The 20,211-nt window shown below is 35.4% G+C and overlaps 1 protein-coding gene across 1 annotated transcript in view; it reads left to right on the forward strand.

Moving 5' to 3' along the window:
- The window catches only part of GLCCI1 (glucocorticoid induced 1), a 105,247-nt gene that overhangs the window by 17,050 nt on the left and 67,986 nt on the right, over positions 1-20,211 (forward strand). Inside the window, exon 5 of the mRNA XM_029918923.1 lies at positions 15,586-15,737. Coding sequence (XP_029774783.1) covers positions 15,586-15,737 — 152 coding nt within the window. The remainder of the gene's footprint in view (positions 1-15,585; positions 15,738-20,211) is intronic.

Consider the following 20,211-nt stretch of genomic DNA (forward strand, 5'->3'; position numbering starts at 1 on the left):
TAGGTATCTAACCACATCTTCTTTGTGATTATGGGGAAGCTTACTGTTTATTATATTACAATTATATTTCCTTCGTGAAGGCATGTTTTGAATGCTGACTTTTTGACTAAACTGTTTACTTCAGGGTTATTTGGTATAAAATAAGTTTGCTTGGTTGGTTTGGAGAAATAAATTGATCAGTCTCAATATAAATTTCTTTTTCTAAATCATCTAATATAATTTAGAATGCCAACTCAGTTGTATGCATTTTAATTTTATTTATAAATATATGATAATTTTCTCTGCTGAAGTTGGCTTTGTGATTTTTGAGCAGAAGATTATGTTGGTATTTAAATTCAAAGTTTTAACAAGAACTGAAAGGTGTAGTTGTATTTCTGCAGACAGGAGAGCATATTCTTATTGGTGGTACCTGTGTACAGCAAATTAAAGTAGATATTCTTCTTTCATTCTGCAAGTTGACCTACCAAATATTTTAAATATCACTATAACTGTCTTTGGATGTTTTGCTCATGCTCTTTACTGATCAGCTCCTTGCTGATCTTTTTACCATCCGTATATAAAGTTTTAAAGTGTCTTCAACCTATGTTTCACAGGGTAGAATATATCATACTTTCTTAATTAACAGCTTTTAAAAAGTGGCCTATTTTTCTGTGTACCAAGACAAAACAAGAATTTATTAATAAATTATAAACAAATTTGATATAATTCCAGATTTGGAATGTATTCTAATTATTCACATGTATTAAGATGCAATTAGGAGTGAATAATTATCAAGATAAAGAGTATCAAATAATTTAAGTTTAAACTCTGAGAGTTGATACAGAATAGAGTTGAATAGTTTCTTTTATTTGCTTATTGGTACTGTGGAACACAACCTTGATTAATAAGACTTTCAGACCAAAGGCATCATTGGGTTGAATTCTAACTTCCTGTCAGCAAAATCGGTGACTTTTCTTCCCCCCTCATTTCTCCCATCCTGCTCATCAATCACTCTGTCATGTCCCATCTTTGAGTTATGTCCTGAATTTGGTGGCTTCTTTCCATTCTTTATCCTTTGCATATCTTAATTAATTTTTAAAAATATTTTTTAATGTTTTATTTATTTTTGAGAGAGAGAGAGGCAGCGTGAGTAGGGAAGGGTCAAAGAGAGAGGGAGACCCAGAATCTGAAGATAGGCTCCAGCTCCAGACTCTGAGCTAGCTGTCAGCACAGACCCTGACATGGGGCTCGAACCCACGAACTGCAAGATCATGACCTGAGCCGAAGCCGGACGCTCAACCGACTGAGCCACCCAGGCGCCCCAACCCATGTCTTAATTATTGTTGCTCATACAGTTGTGGTTTCCCCCTGCTAAAGTGTCCCATCTATAATTTAGCCATCATACTACTAGAAGCACAATTCTTCTTTAAAAAAAAATCCTGAAGTTTAAAATTTTTAGCTTGACATAAAGGACCTCTCTCAGCACGCTCTGTTTTGAACTTCATGTTCTTTGCAAACTGAACTCACTTTTTATTGAAAATGCTGTTATCCTTATATAGCTCCATACTTTGAATACATGTTCCTTGTAAGGTAAGATGGATGACCTAAATTAGATTAAGTTAGATTATCTTATTTGTGGTAACAGTTTATGATGATAATAAGTGAAATTCTAAAATCTGGTCCCAACTCTCTACAAAGATAATTGTAGATGCTGGTGGTACCAACTTTACTGCATCTAAAATGTAAAAAAGGTGGTCCACCAGCTGTTACTACTAGAACTACTTTAAAAATTCACTTGGGAAGGTCTCCTCTCCACATCCGTTTCAACACACTGTCAAGTAGGGTTCATTCTTATCAGTACTTCGGTCAATATGCAAGAGATACTGCATCAAGTTTGATTGTGTGATCTTGGCGGAATGTATATAATTTGCTATATATTCTCACTAATGATTTTGTAACTACTCTTTGATTACAGTTTTAAAAGATCATATTCAAAAGAAGTTCAGAGATGTTTTTAGCAATGGTAGCCTTCTAAAAATAAGTACATGGTCTCCCAGCATGCTTGGCAGGTCAAGAAGTTTAGTGTATTTGTTTAATGGTCTTGTTATTTCATATAAACATGTTTCTTGAATATACACGGTATGAAGAGTTTTGTATTGAATGAACCTATTTTAATGACCTTTAATGTTTGTGAAATATGAGCATAGAAATTATAATCTTTTATATAAATATGGAAAATAGGATGAGAGTAGGACCTAAATTTGAGTTAGTTTTGTCACTGTCTTGTACTTTATTCACAATGATTTTAGATGAGCCTCACATACAGAAAGTTAAAAAGAAATACGGAGCTGTCCTATTTGAGGCTCTTCTAAAAAGTCTTCAGTAAAGAGGTCCAGGATACATACCAGGTGATTCCTAGTTTTTTAATATTTATTTCATAAAGACTAGAAGGGGATGGGTAAATGATATCCACAAGTTCAACAAATGTTTCTTGAGTAGTTGTGCTAGGTGTTAGGGAAAACTGGGGAAAAAGAGAGAGAGACACACACACACACACACACACACACACACACACACACACACACACACACAAAACTTTGGGTGGGAAGGAGTCAACCTCTGGTAGATCAGTCATACACTGCAAAAGTAAAATAGCTAAAAGGAAAGAGAGAAAGATAGTGATTTGACATCTGCATGAAAAATAAGTTAACTGCATTATTCATAATGTTTAACCTATATTGTTTAGTACTTGTTTTATGTTAATACTACATAGAAGGATTGAAAAAATTATAACCAAGAAGTAAAGAGGGAATGAATGGAGAGAAAGCGGAAATGTAAATCCAGTTCATCCACCTTTTTTGTGTAATTAGCTTGTTGTGATTTGGTTTTCCCCGAAATTGAGATGAGTCTTTACAGTATATCTAGAGGTATTGTTAGGGTTTTGATTCTGAATGCCCCCAGCCATTCTAGGTATTGTTAAATGATTCAACCTGTACCCAAAACTATAGCCTAATATTTGTTCACTCAGTTCTTGGGCACTTGGGTTGAACATTGTTCTTTCATTTAAGGAGGAAAAATTAATTCAGATCTAATATATAAACTCTGGAACGTTGTGACTTTATTCCATTTATAGGTCCTGGTCAGTGCCGTTTTGACTGAAGTACAGTTCAATCAATAGACTATTTTTGACTAAGATTATAATGGGCAGTTCTGTAGCTATTTTAGAGGAATAATATATGCTATTCTACAATATTTTATGACACTTTTCCTCTGCACTTAGTCATGCCACTAGTAGTTTTATTTTTTCTTAAGTTGCTCTCAGTCCTTGGCAGCGTTTCCTGGCAACCTTTAATGCACAATATTTGTAGAATTGTTGAGGTGGAAGGTGTTCTGTGTATGCAAACACAGAACTGGTTTTTACCGTGTTCTGTTTTACTCTCCATAGCCTCTACAAAGGTGTCATTTGTATAAGACATTTTCCTTCAGGATGTTTCCTGCAGCTTTTGGCCATTTCCAGCTTTAATGAAGCATCCAATTTTGGATAAACTGCTGCTTCACAGCTACGTATTTGATTCTTTGGTGTCAATATTTAGGAAAGTAAATGCTAGAATAAACATCTGTGTTTCCCTGTTTCTGAAGCCTTCATTCTGTTGAGCCTATTGGTTCTGGGTTTATAGAGAAGTGTAGTTAGCTGTGTATTTCTTAGTCCATTGCTGGATCTGGGGACACAAGCTGGGGGAAAATACAGCTTGCAGACTAAATTAAATTTATTAGATTCTTTTTCATGAAACAGATCGGTGGTATCCAGATATATTCCAGTAGAGACTTCCCATTTATTTTGTGCCTGCCGTCAATAAATTTGCTTGATTGAGAGTCATGTCTTGTTGAAATTAAGCAGTCAACTCTCTAGGCCTTTACTCTTAATTTCTGTATTTAATCATGGAGTTAACTACTTATCCTACTATTATGCTCTTATGAGCTAATCTATAGTTATTATTACATAAAGTGATGGTAGCATAAACTTGAGTGCTTAAATCTTAAGTTTGTTTATAAATTGTATGTACATTTGGATTTTTATAAATTTTCAATGTAGATATCGTGAGAAGAAATATTTACTGATCTAGAAGACTGGTGGGCTCTATGTCATATCAATTCATTCTTCATTCAAATAAGGGGTAAGAATGCTGATAATTTTCAGATTTTTATCAGAATCAGAGGAGCTACAGTTGTCATTCAGATTTCTAAGGATCTGATTTTACATACTATAATCGGTCCTTCTTTAGTAGTGAATAAGAGCTTGATCCTATCATGTTAGTGGTCATAATCAATGCTTTCTGGGGCTTTGAAATTATTTTAAAACTCTGTTCCTTATTGACATACCCAGTAGATGGTGGGATGGTATGTAAAGAGTCTGGTTATTTTTGTCCCTTTCAGGAGAAAGTCCTCTGCAAGGCCTCTTGTCCATGTGACTCTCTTCAAACCCCTCTGTCCATTGCCCTGCCATTTCTCATGGTAAATTTCACCTTTTCCCATAAAAGGCACTCCTGTCCTTTGATTACTTCCTGGTTCTTGATGCAGGTTTCTATAAGATGCACTTTGAAACTTTCCTCTGTGATTGCCAGCTCTAAAGGGAGGGGATGGGCAAAAATTGTATTAATGGAGTGACCATGGATGATCCATTCCAGCTACTTTCCCCTCTGGACTAGGCAGTAGTTCATCTCTTTACTAGGTTAAGTAGGAAGAAAGTGAATCTCTGTAAGGCTGGCATTAATTTGCCTGAGTCAACACAATCAAAATATTAGAGAAATACTAAAAATGTTTAAATGTATTTCTCTGGTTCTAGGAAGGAATTTAATAACTCACATTTGGTTTGCTGCTTTTCTGTAAACTTATGGTCTAAGATTCAAATGTGCTAAGCAGATGACTGTGGATTTCAGATCTTTCTCTGGCCATTATTTCATGTGGTGATACGAGTTGCCATAGCGGTATTGGGCAATCTGCTGCTCCTTTGTCCTTGCACAGTTACTAACTGAATGGCTCACATCTCCTATCAGTTTTTATGTTAATTCCTTTGCAAGCTGTTCATTGTATGAAGCTTAGTCTCTGGTAGATTTTCTGGAAAACTCAATGGGAACAATACTCCTTGAGTTCTCCATACTTTTAGGTAACAAGAACCCAGCTATAGTTTTTATCTGTGTCTTTAAAGGTCACTTTAGCTTTATTAAAATGTGTTTGATGTAGGCTGTGCTGGATAATTTTCTCTGGATATATGTATGTACTTTCAATATGTAGTTTCAAGTTATCTTTTATTTTAGAGTTTTTAGTATTTCTTTTTATGTTGTTGTTGCTTTGGTCTCCTTCAAAAACTCCTATTAAATATATGTTGGACCATCTTACTTTTGGTACATATTAATCATTTTCTCTTGAAATCTTTAGTTCTTTTACTTTTTTTTTTAAATTATAAAATTCGTTTTATGTTTCATGCTATTTCTGTTAAGGCATTGCCCATAGTATTTTTTGTAATTTAGTCTTCATTCCTGAAATAAGTTTTTCTTATGTTTCCAAGTCGTTCCTGAGTTTGATCACTTCTCTTTTTGTGTCTTCTTTGCCCTCAAACACATCACTTCTGAATTTTTCTAATCCTGACATTTTTCATTGCTTCTCTCATTTTAAAAATATTTTTAGCTTGTTTTGAGCTATAATTTTCATCCTATATGGGCATGTGTTTCTTTCATTATCTGTAGGCCATCATTTATTACTTGTGCCCTATTTTTCCTCATAGTATAATTATGCAGGATTGGGGCACCTATGTGGCTCAGTCGGTTAAGCATCAGACTCTTGGTTTTGGTTTCGGCTCAGGTCATGATCTCAAGGTTTCATGGGTTCTAGCCCCTGATCTGGTTCTGTGCTGACAGAGGCCCCATACCCCACTCCCCATGCTCTATCTCTTTCAAAAATAAATAAAAAATAATGATGTGGGATTTATTTGTTCTTCTGTTAATCACATTTTAAGTGAAACGAATTTTGCTGTGCTTTTAGGAGGGAGATGTCATTCAAGTAGGACTTCTCTAGCTTAAGAACTCTAGTATTCTCACTTCTTTTGTTTTTATAAAATGACTTAAAATTTCTTACTTCTGTTATCATCCTCCTTGACTACCTTCCCCAACTTTATCTGAACTTTGTTTCCTTTGTTTGTATTGTCCCTATTATGTTCAGTTTTGATTGGACTCCCAGTAATTTCTCTTAATTGTTGGACTCTGTATTAGAAGCAGCTTTTGTTAGGTTTAAGACTAGCCATATAGTTCCCAGTACTTCAGACTTCATTCAGTTGTTGTCCTCTTGCACTCCTGTAGAACCCCCTCCCAATTTTGGCTACTGTTCTCAGATTTGTCCTTTCCATTTACCCCGTAGTGATTAGTGTTCATTTCTTCTCAGGATTGTCAGAAGCCCACGTAACTTTCCTTCTGCTACCTCTCAAAGGTTGAAAACATGATGGTCTTAATTTCTGAATCTTTTTCCCTACTCACTTATATTTGTAGTTTTTGTGGCACTATTTTGTGATATTGTTATGTTGCAGATTCTTTCCCGGAGTCTTTCATTTGACTAGTTTCATTGCTCTTTTGTCACAGGGAGGTTTAAAATCTTTTCCTACTTTTGGAATGTTTTTATAAAAAGGTTTTTTTTGTAAGTTTATTTATTTTGAGAGACAGAATGCTAGTGGGGTGGGCTGAGAGAGAGGGAGAGAGAGAATCCCAAGCAGACTCCACACTGTGAGCATGGAGCCAGACGCAGGGCTCAGACTCACGAACTGTGAGATCATAGCTCAAGCTGAAACCAAGAGTCAGATGCTAAGCCAACTAAGCCACCCAGGTGCCCCTTGACAAAACTTTTATATGAAGCATGTCTTGAATATTTACTTATTGCTCTACTGAATGGACACAAAATGCTACATATATTAGAAACCTGCCATAGTTTTAAAATAAAAAATAAGAGGTTTGTATTATGAAATGAAACTGTACTCTAGAGGGTAACAGGGTGTGTGTGTGTGTGTGTGTGTGTGTGAATTACTGTATGTACGGATATATATTCCAAACAAAAATAGCTGAAAAAAATATTGGCAGTGTCCTTTTCTAGATGGATGAATTTTTTTTCTATTTCTGGCTTTCCACCTTTTTCCTCATTAAAAGATAAATTTTGAGGAAAAATGCCTTTGTTTATATTATCACAATTTGGGTGAAGTTGTTTCCTACTTTAAAAATCAAGGGGTTCATCAGTAATACTGGTTGTCATACTGTGGTCAAGATATGTATGACCCATTCTGTAGACTTTTTTGTCCCCTCCCCCTGACTTTATAACATTTATTTTACTTTTTCTCTTTCTTGTCCAAGTTTTTTTTTTTTTTTTAAATTCCAGTTGCTTAAACAATGTAATATTAGTTTCAGGCATATAATTTGCTGACTCATCACTTAAAACACTCAGTGCTTACTCAAAAAAGAAAGTGGGGGGAGACAGACAAACCAGGAAACAGACTCTTAACTATAGAGAACAAAACTAAGGGTCGTTGGAGAGGCGTGGGTGAGAGGATGGGTCACGTGGGTGATAGGTATTAAAGAGGGCACTTGATTTTCTTTTTAAACTGGGATATAATAGTGAATCTACCTCCTGTGGTTAAAAATGTTCCAAACCCTACCAATGTTTTAACTGGAAGTTAGCGCTTTAAAACAAAATGTTGTGGAATATTCTGTCTTCTGATTACAGAACACTTGCTTTCTTTTCAATTACAATATTACTTTCCATCTTTGACCATCTTATTTTGGTTCTTTTAGTTCCTAATACTTGGTGATTATTTCTTTAATGTCTCAGCCCATTAGTCATAATAGATTTAGATGTTTGGAATCTCTGTGAATTGAATTCATTGGAAGTTCGTAAAGCTTATGAACCTTCTACTAATTATGACTTTGCCAAGGTTCTTTAAAGGACTATTATTTTGCTACCAGAAAAAAAATTCATTAAACAACCTTTAGCATCTTATCTACCACATACGTAATTTCTTTGTAGAGGTATTCCAAATGTCAGAGCCACATACTTTGCTGTGTGTTCCTCTGCTGCATGGAACCAGGCTTTATGTCTCGGTGAAATTTTCTTTATAACTTTGATACAAGAAGATATTGTCTTTGTAAACAAGCTGAAGGCTTTCCTTATCTCAGCTTATGTACCATTTGACACAAATTTGAGTGAGTTTAAGCCATAGGATCATTCCTAAATGGCTGCGTGACTACATTTTTAAAAATTGTTTTCTTGACAGATCTCAGGTTACAGGCTGTGTCAGGCTTAGTTTGGTTAGAAGCATGTTTGTTTCTCTTGTCAACTTCTTGATTGGTTCCTTTCCAGATTTCTGCAGAGCAGCCATATGGTCATTTCTGCATGTTTTCTAGATTGCCTCCGTGGCAGGATTCCAGGTCTGCTTGATTAGTGTTTCAGAATCGACTCAACACTAAGAGGGCTTCAGTGTCTGCCCTTCAGTTTGATTTCAGCTAGCATGTTCTGATCTAGTGTCCTTCCTGTCTCTTATCTGAAGTTCTTTTATTTTGATGATTTTGTTTTATGTGGCCCATGTGTTTTTGTGTTTTTATATGTCAAGGAAGAAAGACCCATAAAGGCCATTAGTAAAGTGCCTGGACCATGTTGACTTTGGAAAACTGAATCTAGTAATAATTCTACCAGTTGACCAATATTAATGTACAATAGATTCGCTAGGAAAGCATACCAGCCTCCCTTCTACATTTGTTAATTCTTGGTTTTTAATTCTTTAAAAAAAACTTGGGCAATTTGGAAATCATTTTTTATAATTGTCAGGTAAGGAGACACTCTATGTTGCTAATATGTTAAAGAAAAAAAATTTATGAGCCTTGTTAAAGAAAAGTAAGACAAACTTTATTCAGGGAGACTTATATTATGTGTAGGAACCACTGCAGTGGAGTTTTGGAGTGGGGAAGAGAGACTGGGCTCAAACTCTGAATACAACAAGGAATAGTGGGGATTTCTAGCCAAGGAGTAGGGTGAGTGCTAGTGGATGGAAAATTACTAAGAAGAAGGAAACATTGGGGTAAGGGAGGATCCTGGCTAAACAGATCTCACAGGATTATTGTTAAAGACACTCAAGGGTGATCAGATATCAAATGGGGGTGGCGGAGGATGAAGAACTTGATCAGATATCAAGGGTGATCACATATTGAGGGTGGCGATTCTTGCTAAAATTGGACAGTGCAGAGACAAACACAGAAACCCGAAAGTTAGGGCCTAGTTGAGAAGAGTTCAGAGGAGCCTGACTAAAGTTTGGCCAAGGAGAAACTCTTTTTGTCAATGATAATTTAAAACTATGGCTCTCAAGGAAGAGCTCTCATTACAGAAATACTGAAGTAAATCCCTGATAACAAATAGGTCTTTAGCAAAATTATGTTTAACCTGAGTGAGCCAGTAGGGTGAATATTTCCAGCTTGTATTTATTTGTGGTGGTTCTTGATCTCCACTAGATTAGGAACTGTAGCATTTCAAGTTGAAGTTGAAGAAAGGCAATTTAATGTCTTCAGTCTTGACTCAGTGAACTTGTTACTTTGATTTTCAATGATGAAGATTGAAATTATAATATGAATGAGTTAAGTTAGATGTCATGAAAAGGTCACCGATTTTCTTTAAAGATATGGGTTGTTTAATAAACTCAGGCTTAAATCTTTAGTCAAATTAATTATTAAAATCTAAATTTCACTTATATATTTAATTTTGCTCTGGCACTTTCATTTTATAAGGGAACCTACTTAATATATTTTTTTCAGACTTCCTCATATTTTACAGGAAGTAAATTTTTTTGTACTTCACTTTTATTTGCATGCAAAATGCCGTGTTTGGATGGGAAGATCTCTGTCCAAAGGAAGCTGTATTGAACTTTGTTATCTCATCTTTCTGGTGTAGCTAAGCATTCTGCCTAGAGTTCTCTCTGTTAAAATGTGAAGGTTCTTATGTCATGGCTGGCACTCATTTTAGAAAGTGACCTTTTAAAGGAGATGAGTATATAAATTTATTAAATTGTAGAAATTTAGCTGCTAGGAAGGAGCAGATTTTAAAGAATTGGTTGACTTTGCAGCAGGATATTTCCTTAGGGATATATCGTGCCTCTAAATGGGAGTAAATTATTGTCATAGGATTTTATTTTTGAGTATCTACAGTTCCAACAGATCTGGTCCCAATCCTTCAGACATAGGTTCTTAAGCTTTTAGTAGCATGAGAGTCACCTGAGATGTTTACTAAAAATTCAGATTTCTTGATCCCTCTCGAGACTATACCAAAGAGTCTCACATGGTTGATAAGAAAACAGGCAGAGAAGGGAGCATATTTAACAAAAGTCATACACTTTGAGAACTATTGTTTAGGACCTCAGTGTTTCTCAAACCTTGGGAAGCGTCTGGTTTGGTTTAAAAACTATGTTGATACCTGGTTCTCTATATAACTTCTTAGTAGAATCTCTTGGAATGTGGCTTGGTAACTTGCATTTTTAACAAGTTGCCTGGTGATCCTTATACAGAAAGCCACATAGGATCCCATCCTTGAGTTCCATTGTTTAGTCTACCATTGAATTGCCGGAGAGCCTTGTGTCTTTCTGTTCTAGGATCTCCTAAGATCTCATTTCTAAGTGAAATACTAGAAAGCTGTTTCTTTTACTTCCCGGACATGCCCAGGTGTTAACACTGTAGTGGCGAAAAAGCATTCCCATTTTGTTAAAGCATTCTTTAACATTGTTCTAATCAGTACTAGATAATTTAAGGCATACACAGACACAGACCAATGCGTAATGGGACTTAATGGCTATTTTCATTTTGGATGTTAACAAATTTAAATGATAAACATGATTAATTTTACTACAACTGTAGTAGGATAAAATGTTTTTACACACTTCAGGAGATTAATTTCAAGACAAAATATTATATATGTTTTGTTACTATTGGCTAACATTGTTAATGAGACATTTTGAAAACTAGTTATGAGTTCTGTGATACAAAGAACTGGAAAAATGGTATTAGTACTTAGTTGTTTTAGGCATTTTGCTCAGTTGAATGGCTTGAAGATTCCTTACAATTGTAATCAGTGATGGATTTTGAATAAAGAAGCAGTTCATTCTGCTGGTGTTATAATGGCTAAGTTTCATGGGATTACAGTCATTACACAGTAGTTGAAGGAGTAATAGCTCTTTTTCAAAAAGTTTTAAATAAATTGTTATTTAAATGCTTTCTTTAAGTTTAGATGTGCTTTGTGTAATCAGTGTAAATGGAAAGCTTTGGCTAATTTGTTCCCAACAAATTTAGTTGAGAGCTAAACACAGAGAACTGACAATTTTTACTTGCTTTGTAGTAGGTTGAACATAGTATGAAAGAGGTTGGAATGTGTTAATGGTCCAAGAAAGAATATGAACACTTTTTTATTATGTGTGTTGGTTTGCATTCTGTATGGCTACATTATAGCACTCAAAAATATTGTAGCATTTTTGCCAGTTGGTAAGTCAGTTTGGAAGATGTGGTTGGTGGCTTGTTTCATATTATTCTGGAGCTATAGTTCTTTAAGTTTCTAATATTCAGTAACTTTTTTTTTAACTTGCAGAAGTTGTATTTAATTTTATTTTCCACTGCAGATTAGCTTCTTAAGGCATGGGATTTCCAAACTGACTAGTCACTCTTCAATCATTGCCACTGAAGTAGACATTGTTGGGAACAAATTAATTTAACCTCATACTACTTTGTTCTGGCAGTTAGGTCTCAAGCATGTTTTAACTGTTTGAACAGTGCCTAGTTTGCTCTTCAAATTCAGGGTTATCTCATATGTAGCTTCTTGCATTTAAGCCTATTTTATTATTATTACTTTAAAGTTGAATTTCCACTTGGTTGTTAGATAGCAAGAAGCATTTTGTATAGTTCTCAGTAGGTACTCAGGAGACTCAGGCCTACCAACTGCTGTTGCCATGTGACTTCCTATTCAGGGAGGTGAAGAGGGACAGGAGAGCACAGCTTTTAGACAAATATAATGAGGAAGATTTTTTACAGACTTGCTATCAGCAGTCATTTTCTGGTTCTAATAGAATGATAGTACTGGAAACATGTGATTTTTTTTTTTCTAACCATCATATTTTTTTGGCAAAGTTAGTTGTATTTTACCCTCAACTATTTAAGTAATAGTATTAGCAACAGGGCTGGTAAGTAGCATGGGAAAGACGCTTACTACATTTTTGGTGGTGTAGTTAGAGAGCAGCATTCTTGTTATCAGCTGCCTAATTCCTTTTTTCTTTTTTCTTTTTTTTTTTTTTTTGCTTCATATCCTTCTTTGGTGTGATTTGCCATACATAATACTGCTTTATATTATAGTTTAATTATATGTATCGTGTCTTCTCCAACCAGAATATAAACTCCTTGAAGAGAGTCTGAAACTTATTTTGTAATTTCCCTTGGTACATGTAATAGTGCTTTCCATATGGCAGACATTTAGCAAGTTTTATTTAGTAATAATGATTGCCTGGGTTCACCACTTAGGAAGGTACTGTTTTCCTGATGCCTGTTTACCTTAAGGAATGATAAGTATTTATTTAATAGATTTTCTTTTGTACCTTACATAAATATAATTGAATATTTATCTTAGCAATTCTATTAAGTTATTTAAACTCTTGTAAATTAATTCACAGATTGTTTGATTCTACTAATGCATGTGCCTAGCTTGTAAGGTGTCCTCTTATTTGATCTACTTAAATTGAGGTAATTTTGTAATAATTAGAGAAATTTTGTGATCACCCAATTCAAAACTAAATACGTATTCTAATCACAGCTGTAACCATGACATAAACAACTTATTATATTGAATATATAAGTAATGCAAAGCCAGTGTTGATTTTCCTCATTGCACTTGATTATAAAGCCTGAGTTGATAGGAGATGATATCATGAATTAAATAAATAAAAATTGGTGAGCATCAAGGCTTAGATGTTGAAGCAGTTAAAAACTCATAGCCAGGGCGCTTGAGTGGCTCAGTGAGTTAAGCATCCAACTCTTGATTTCGGCTCAGGTCATGATCTCACGGTTCGTGGAATTGAGCCCCATGTCGAGCTCTGGGCTGACAACATAGAGCCTGCTTAGGATTCTCTTTCTCCCTCTGTCTCTGCCCCTCCCCTGTGTGCTTATACCCTCTCTCTCCTCCCATCCCCCAAATAAACAAAATAAACATAAAAAAATAATTTGTTTGAAATAGGACCTGTCAAGAATATTTGCCTCATATGCTTTAATGTTTTTTAAAAAATGATGATTGGTAGGGGGTATTTTGTAACAAGATACAATCACTGTGTTGTCTTAACTTATTTTTTCTTTTTAAGGCAGACCTTTTTGTTTGTTTTGGTGTTGGTAATGTTTGGTGCTTGTCTACGCATTCTGAACATAATTAAACAGTAGGATAATATTGTAAAATTAGAGCTACGTGGCCAATCTGTATATTGAATATAGCACTCTGTTTCAGATCCATTAAAGTATAAGACCATCTATTAAGATACAGGAAGAAAACATCATAACTTCTATTTTTTCCCCACACATGTATATTTTAATTTTTTCTACTATATCATGTTTTTAATAATTTTATAATTAAAAATCATGTTTATAATAATTTTATAATATTTAACATATTAGTAATATAGTACATATCCCATTTATAAGTGAATGTTTTAATGCTTACCTGTAGGAGTATTTAATCAAAATTGTTTGAGTTCTGACAAAATTACTAATCCTAGAGAATGGACATTCCAGGGAGAACATGTGATCTTTTGAGAGTGATAGGCAAGGGTCCAGTGATAAAATACATAGGAAGAGTTATTTGATAAAGATTGAAATATATAGATCAAGAAGCTCATTCATATAGCTTCTTCATTATAAAACATAAAAATGATCCCTGTGGTTTACTTTCCAACTTAGGAGGAGTTTTAATAGCTGTTAAGTAGCATATGTATGACATTTTAATAGTTCTGAGCAGTGTAAGCTTATGCACAAGTTTCCCACATGTAATGGTTTTTCATTTTCTGGTTATGGCTGACCTTTATGCAGGACTTTTTGTATTTAGTAGTGGACTGCTATAAATGTTGGCTCTTTTTTAAGGGGCACTCTTTTTTGTCTCGTGTGGTGTGTCTTCCTGGTGGAGGAAAGTGGTTAAAGAAGAAATCAAAACTGCAGTTTTAAGATATATAAATAATAAGATAACACCAAAGTATACAGTGTTTTGCTTTATGATTATGTATTCTGATTTCAGGAAGATAGTTGAAGGACAGTATTCAAAAAAATGTTTCTTGGCTGTTTGTAACGTGCAGGCCGTCTTAGTTCCATGTGAGATATAACAGAATAAAACTGTGCTTTGGAGCTTGTGATTGAATAGATTTTATTATAGAAAGCACATCAGTGGTAAGTTATTGGGGATGTGTATGTGAAAAGTCCTCAATAATTTCTTTGTTAAGAAACTATAGAGTTCATTATAATCATTTTAAATTTCAGAAGAGGTACTAAGAGTACCCAAATGGAAAGTCGTAGGTTGTTAGAGTAGACTGATTGAACTGTGTAGAATGTCTGGAGATCTGGCTTCCTCTTTACCCATGTCTCCTGTTGGCAGTTCTCCGTCACTGGACAATTCAGTATTCTCCCTCTGGGTTTCAGATTCTTCATACATAAATGAGGAAATTGAATTACAATATAAGGTTCTTCATACACGTTTTTTCGTGCAGCTATGAATAAACTGATTTAAATGGTATTGATTCCTCTTCAATCTGTAGAGACTAAACTTATGTTCTGGTAGGGGAGAAAGACAAACCCATGGTTCAATGCAAGCAGAGGGGGTCACACATATCTGAAACCAAGGGTAGAGATAGAGAAAGAAAAGCCCTGGGATCTCAACACAGAGTTAGAGTGACTCCTGAGCTGATCTTGGAGATAAGAGTTTGTCAGGGGAACAGGGAAGGAGAGGGTTCTCTGCTCAGGAAGTAATAGAAGGTGTAGCGGTAGAGAAGGGGTGTTGTACATTTGGGAAACTGCAAGTTAGTTTGTTTGACACGTTGTGGTTAGCGTGGCTTTCTAGTGGAGGAGCGAGACATTAAGCACCAAGTATATGGGAGCCAAATTATAAAAAGAATACAGGTTTTAACTTAAAGACAATAATTAACTATGAAAATGGGGTTTCTTTTGGCAGGGTTGGGAGGGAGCCCGACTGAGATAGATGGAGAGGTAGCAGTGAAGAAACTGGCAGTCCAGGGGAGACGTGACCGAGTCTTGATTAAAGTAATGGCAGTGAAGGTAGATTTTAGAATAGGTCTCTGACATGGGTAAACAAGCATCTGTGACAGCCCTGGGAATATAGGCAATATTTAGCATGTGAATGTATTTTCCTTTGGAGAGGCTCCACAAATTTCATCAGGTCATATAAGAGAGCTGTTAGGGTAAATATATATTGTAGGGAAACTTGACAGGGTGACATTCTACAAACTATGAAGTTTAAATTTTACATAACTTATCAGTGACTAATCTAATTTTTTTTCACTTTTTATAGTGGACAGGCCCAAATCTCAGCAAGTTCGAACCTCTAGTACAATAAGGCGAACCTCTTCTTTGGATACGATAACAGGACCTTATCTCACAGGACAGTGGCCACGGGATCCTCATGTTCATTACCCTTCATGCATGAAAGATAAAGCTACTCAGGTAAAATGAGCAAATAAAAATCAGTTTTATTACCCTGCAGTTCTGTTTTGATCACAATAAAGAAAATGTAATTTCATCAGATTTTCCCAAATTTGAAATATAATCTATTTAACCAGGAAGGAAGCCATTTATTTTAGTAAGTTTTAGACTAATTGTTTTTTGTCATTTGGGTTTTAAAAGTTTTAAAATTATTTAAAATTTAATAAAGAGCACATCAGTTTATATTACATGGTTTTGAGGCTTACAGTTTTAAGAATTGCTTAACAGAAATTAATATAACTAGTAACTATATTAGAAAATATAATCTTTGAAGAAAAGTTTACACAGTTTGTGAAAGTAATTTATAAAGTACTAGCACATAGCTAAGGAAATTTATGTTAAAGAATTTTGTTTGTTTAAAATTTTTTTAATGTTTATTTATTTTTGAGAGAGAGAGACAGAGCGTGAGCAGGGGAGGGGCAGAGAGAGAGGGAGACACAGAATCCAAAGCAGGCTCCAGGCTCTGAGCTGTCAGCACAGAGCCCGATGGTAGGGCTTGAACCCCGAACCGCAAGATCATGACCTGAGCTGAAATCTGATGCTTAACCATCTGAGCTACCCAGGTGCTCCTGTTTGTATGTTTAAAACTAAGACTAAAAATCTTGAGATCTAAATAGAACATGTTCTGTTTGTCACACTTTTTCTATTATGGAAGGTTACCCAACCTTTTGACTTGAGAAGCTTTTCCTTCCAAGTCAGGGAAATAGCTGAAAACATCTTACTTGATGATTTCTGAGTTCTTGACCATTTCTTCATAATAGTGGTCAATCAGCATTATGAAGAGTACTAAAAGCATAAGAGATGGTTGCTGGCCTTCAAGAACTTACAGCATAGTTGGCAAGATGAGATGTAAATTTATGAAAATCAATAATAGAATATAGTGTGTAATTAGATGTTTGATGAATGGAGCATTTAAATGTGGGAGGATTCAAAGGAATGAGAAGATTTGGGGCTTTGTAGGTTAGGGTAATAGAAGAATTTGAGTTTCATGTAAAGAAAAAGGGAGGAAATTTGGACATGATCCATGAGAATCTTCTCAATTTTTGTAATTTTCTCAGACAAGCTTGAAACCATGAAAGGTTTATTATCTTTATTATCCATCTTATCAATTTTGTCTTTGCAATATTTTATGCTACCCCTAGTGTTTTGCTTCCCATTCTTTATTTTATGAGGAAAAGGACCAGTTTGATATGGTAGACAGTGGGCTTCTCAAGTAGAAATAACTAGCAAAACCCAGAGATGTGGGTCTGGACACTTAGAAATGGACACAGATAATTCAAGCCCATCTTTTTGAAAGAGGATTCACAGGTGTGACAAAATGTAGACATGGCATATAAAGAAAGAAGGTCAAAGACCAAGCACCTCATCTTTGGAAATGCACGCAGGGAAAGAGAGAGAACTAATGTATTTACAGGAATAATGTAAGATGACACGGATGGGGAGGCAGAGACTCTGAGATGTTCAGTGACTTACTCAGGATCATAAAGCTCAGAAGTGTTGGAGCCAGGTGTTAAATATGGGTCAATTTGTCAATCATTCTGAGCTTCAGTTTTTTGGTGCTGTTAGAATAAATGGAATAGTGGGCATGCATGTTTCACCTAGTGGAGTAACTGGTATAGTATTTAAAGATGGTAGCTTTTCTTTTTAGGTTTAAAAAAATCCTCCTTTTTATTGAATATATGCTTTAGACAGGCAGTATCCAGACACAGAGGAGCCAGCTAAAGGAAAAAAAGCTAAGAAATGAAATAGTCTAGCATTAGAAGCCAAAGGGAAAGATGTTCGAAGGAAGAATTGTTAACGCTATCAGGTGCCAAAGAGAGAGGTCATGGAGAATAAGGACTGAAGTTAAGGATTAGGGGCACATTATCTTGGAGAGTATAGTACTGAAGTTATGGAGGACAAAACTGAGATGTTACAGAACTAAGAAGAAAACCATATGGAGATAGAAAAGAGGGCACTGGGTATGCTTCTTAAGCTTGTCAGTTTCTTTATCTGTGTGTGAGGTTAGTGAAACATAACTCATCATAATGTTATGTAACTGTGACACTATATGAAAGTCAGTATGTCAGTACCCGTGTTAGGTTATTAGTAGAGATAGGCCGATTTTTAACATTCGCATGGTTTGGAGCAAATACAAATGAAGACCCACATACCTTATATGTATAACAAACTGTTGCATAAAATATATTTTGTCCTTCCACTTTGGTAAATAAACCTTCACATGGGCCTTGAACTTCAAGTTTGAACTAAGAAATCCTGGATTCTTCAGACCCACATGCCAGGATGTGTGTGTATGTGTTGATCTCACCTCGCTTCCTGACCCTAAACCCTTATCTCTTCCTACCCTACATGCCATTGTGTTCTCTGAGAGGTGGCTTCACACATATGTTTCAATGCCCCAATCCTCACATCCATGCTTCATTCACACTCCTTCAGGAGTGAGACCCAGGGAATAGGTTCTTTCAGAACTCAGAAGCCAGGATGCTCTGTAGCAAGGAGTTCCTGGGTCTCGATTACCCAGAGCATAGTCTGTGGCAGAGGTGTGGACTCAAGGTATGTATGTCCTTTTGGACCCATGGTCTCTTCACTTTTGGGGAGGGATGTGGCTAGAAGAGGGCCAGAGTAGTTCCTCCTAAAACTTGAGGTCCAGGACAGAGGTCTGACTGGGTCTCTATATAGGTCATTTATTTGAGAAACAACATTGAAAGGAAGGTAAAACATAGGACTTATTTTTCCAGATAAGATACTGAGGCATGGGGAAATTAAGTAATTTGCACTTGGTTATATAGCTAATAAAAATAAAGAAATTTGAACTCCTATTTGGCTGATTCCAAAGTTTTTGCTTTTTCTTCAGGTCCCCAGTGTTTCTCAGAGTAACCCCTAAAGCATATAGACTTAACGCAGTGTTTGCTTCAGAAGCATAAGAAATGGTCTTGCTCCCAAGCCTCTGTCGGTTTAATTGAAGGTACAAGAGATGAACATATGAGATTTTTTTTAAATTGGCACATCCATTCCTTCTGGATTAACTCCTGAACACTGAGGGAAGCAAGTAGACGTTTTTGTTTATTTAGGGTAAGTTAGTGGAGGGAAAGTGGTACAGTCTGCGTACTACATATGCTAATATCTAGGCTATCTGGTTTGAGCGGAGGGTGTCTCTAGTATTTTTTTCTTTTATATTTCCATATTTTAGCTGTCTTAATTACTAAGGGTTATGAATGAAATTCTCAGTATTTAGTATACTTACACTCACTTGGGCCTTTTAGAAAGAAGTAGTATAGTGTTGTGAAAACACTGTGGACTTTGGAGATAGATCATGTGTTCAGATTAAGGCTCAATACGTGAGAACCTTCTGGGATGATGGCAGTTTTGTATATCTTGATAGAGGTTTTGGTTATATGAGTGAATGCATTTATCAGAACTTATTCAAGTATACACTTGTGCATTTTACTATGTAACTTAAAATATATAGAGCGTATACAAATATTGAACTCTAATCAGATATTTAGGAGTGAAATATACTGCTGTCTGCAACTTACTTTGAAATGCATCAAAAATAAGATCAGTTGATGGATAGGTAAACATATGATGAAGCAAGTATAGCAAAGTGTTACATAGAGAATCTAAATGTTGACTTTTTGAGTGCTCACTGAGCAGTTATTTTCAGTAAACTGTAAGTTTGAATGTTTCAAAATGTTGGGAGAATAGTCATGGCCACTGAATTACCTGTCATGGCAAACTTCAGTTTCCTTTTCTATAAATTGGAGTTAGTAGTACCAAATTTGCAGAACCACGTATTTATATTGACTGAAAGAGACTGCTTCACATGAGACTAAACATTGCCAGTTTCTTAGAATAATCTGTGTAGCTTAATAGAAATAAAAACTAAAAACTCTTTGTGGAATTTAATATTACTTTAATACGTTAGCCTTGCAGATACAACCTTTTTTAAATAAAAATTTATTACCAACTCCTAAAATTATAGTTACAGTAATCAGACAGTAGTATCTTCTCGATTTTCACCATGTTATCTAAAGCTTCATCTCAGATGGATTTATAATTCTGTGTGAGCATGTTTTTAAATGAGGAAGTAGTACATATACTTTTTATAAAGTGGTCAGACAGTAAAAATAGAGCAATAATAAAACATGTTTCTTCTGACTTCCCAGGTCTAGTAGCAGATATACACATTCTCTCTCTATGGCACATGGTAGGATTTTACTTCTTTGCCCACTTAAAGTCAAGTTTGGCCATGAGACTTACTATAGGAAGCAGCTTTAAAGGTCTGGTACACCAAAACCCGCAAGAAAGGACACCGCAAGAAAAGAAAATTACAAGCTGGTGTCCCTGATGAACTTAGATGCAGAACACGTCAACAATATTAACCTAATTCAGCAGTACATTAAAAGGATCAGTTACCGTGATCAGTGGGATTTAT

This window comes from Suricata suricatta, chromosome 2 (assembly GCF_006229205.1).
Source record: "Suricata suricatta isolate VVHF042 chromosome 2, meerkat_22Aug2017_6uvM2_HiC, whole genome shotgun sequence".
NCBI classification, from domain to species: domain Eukaryota; kingdom Metazoa; phylum Chordata; class Mammalia; order Carnivora; family Herpestidae; genus Suricata; species Suricata suricatta.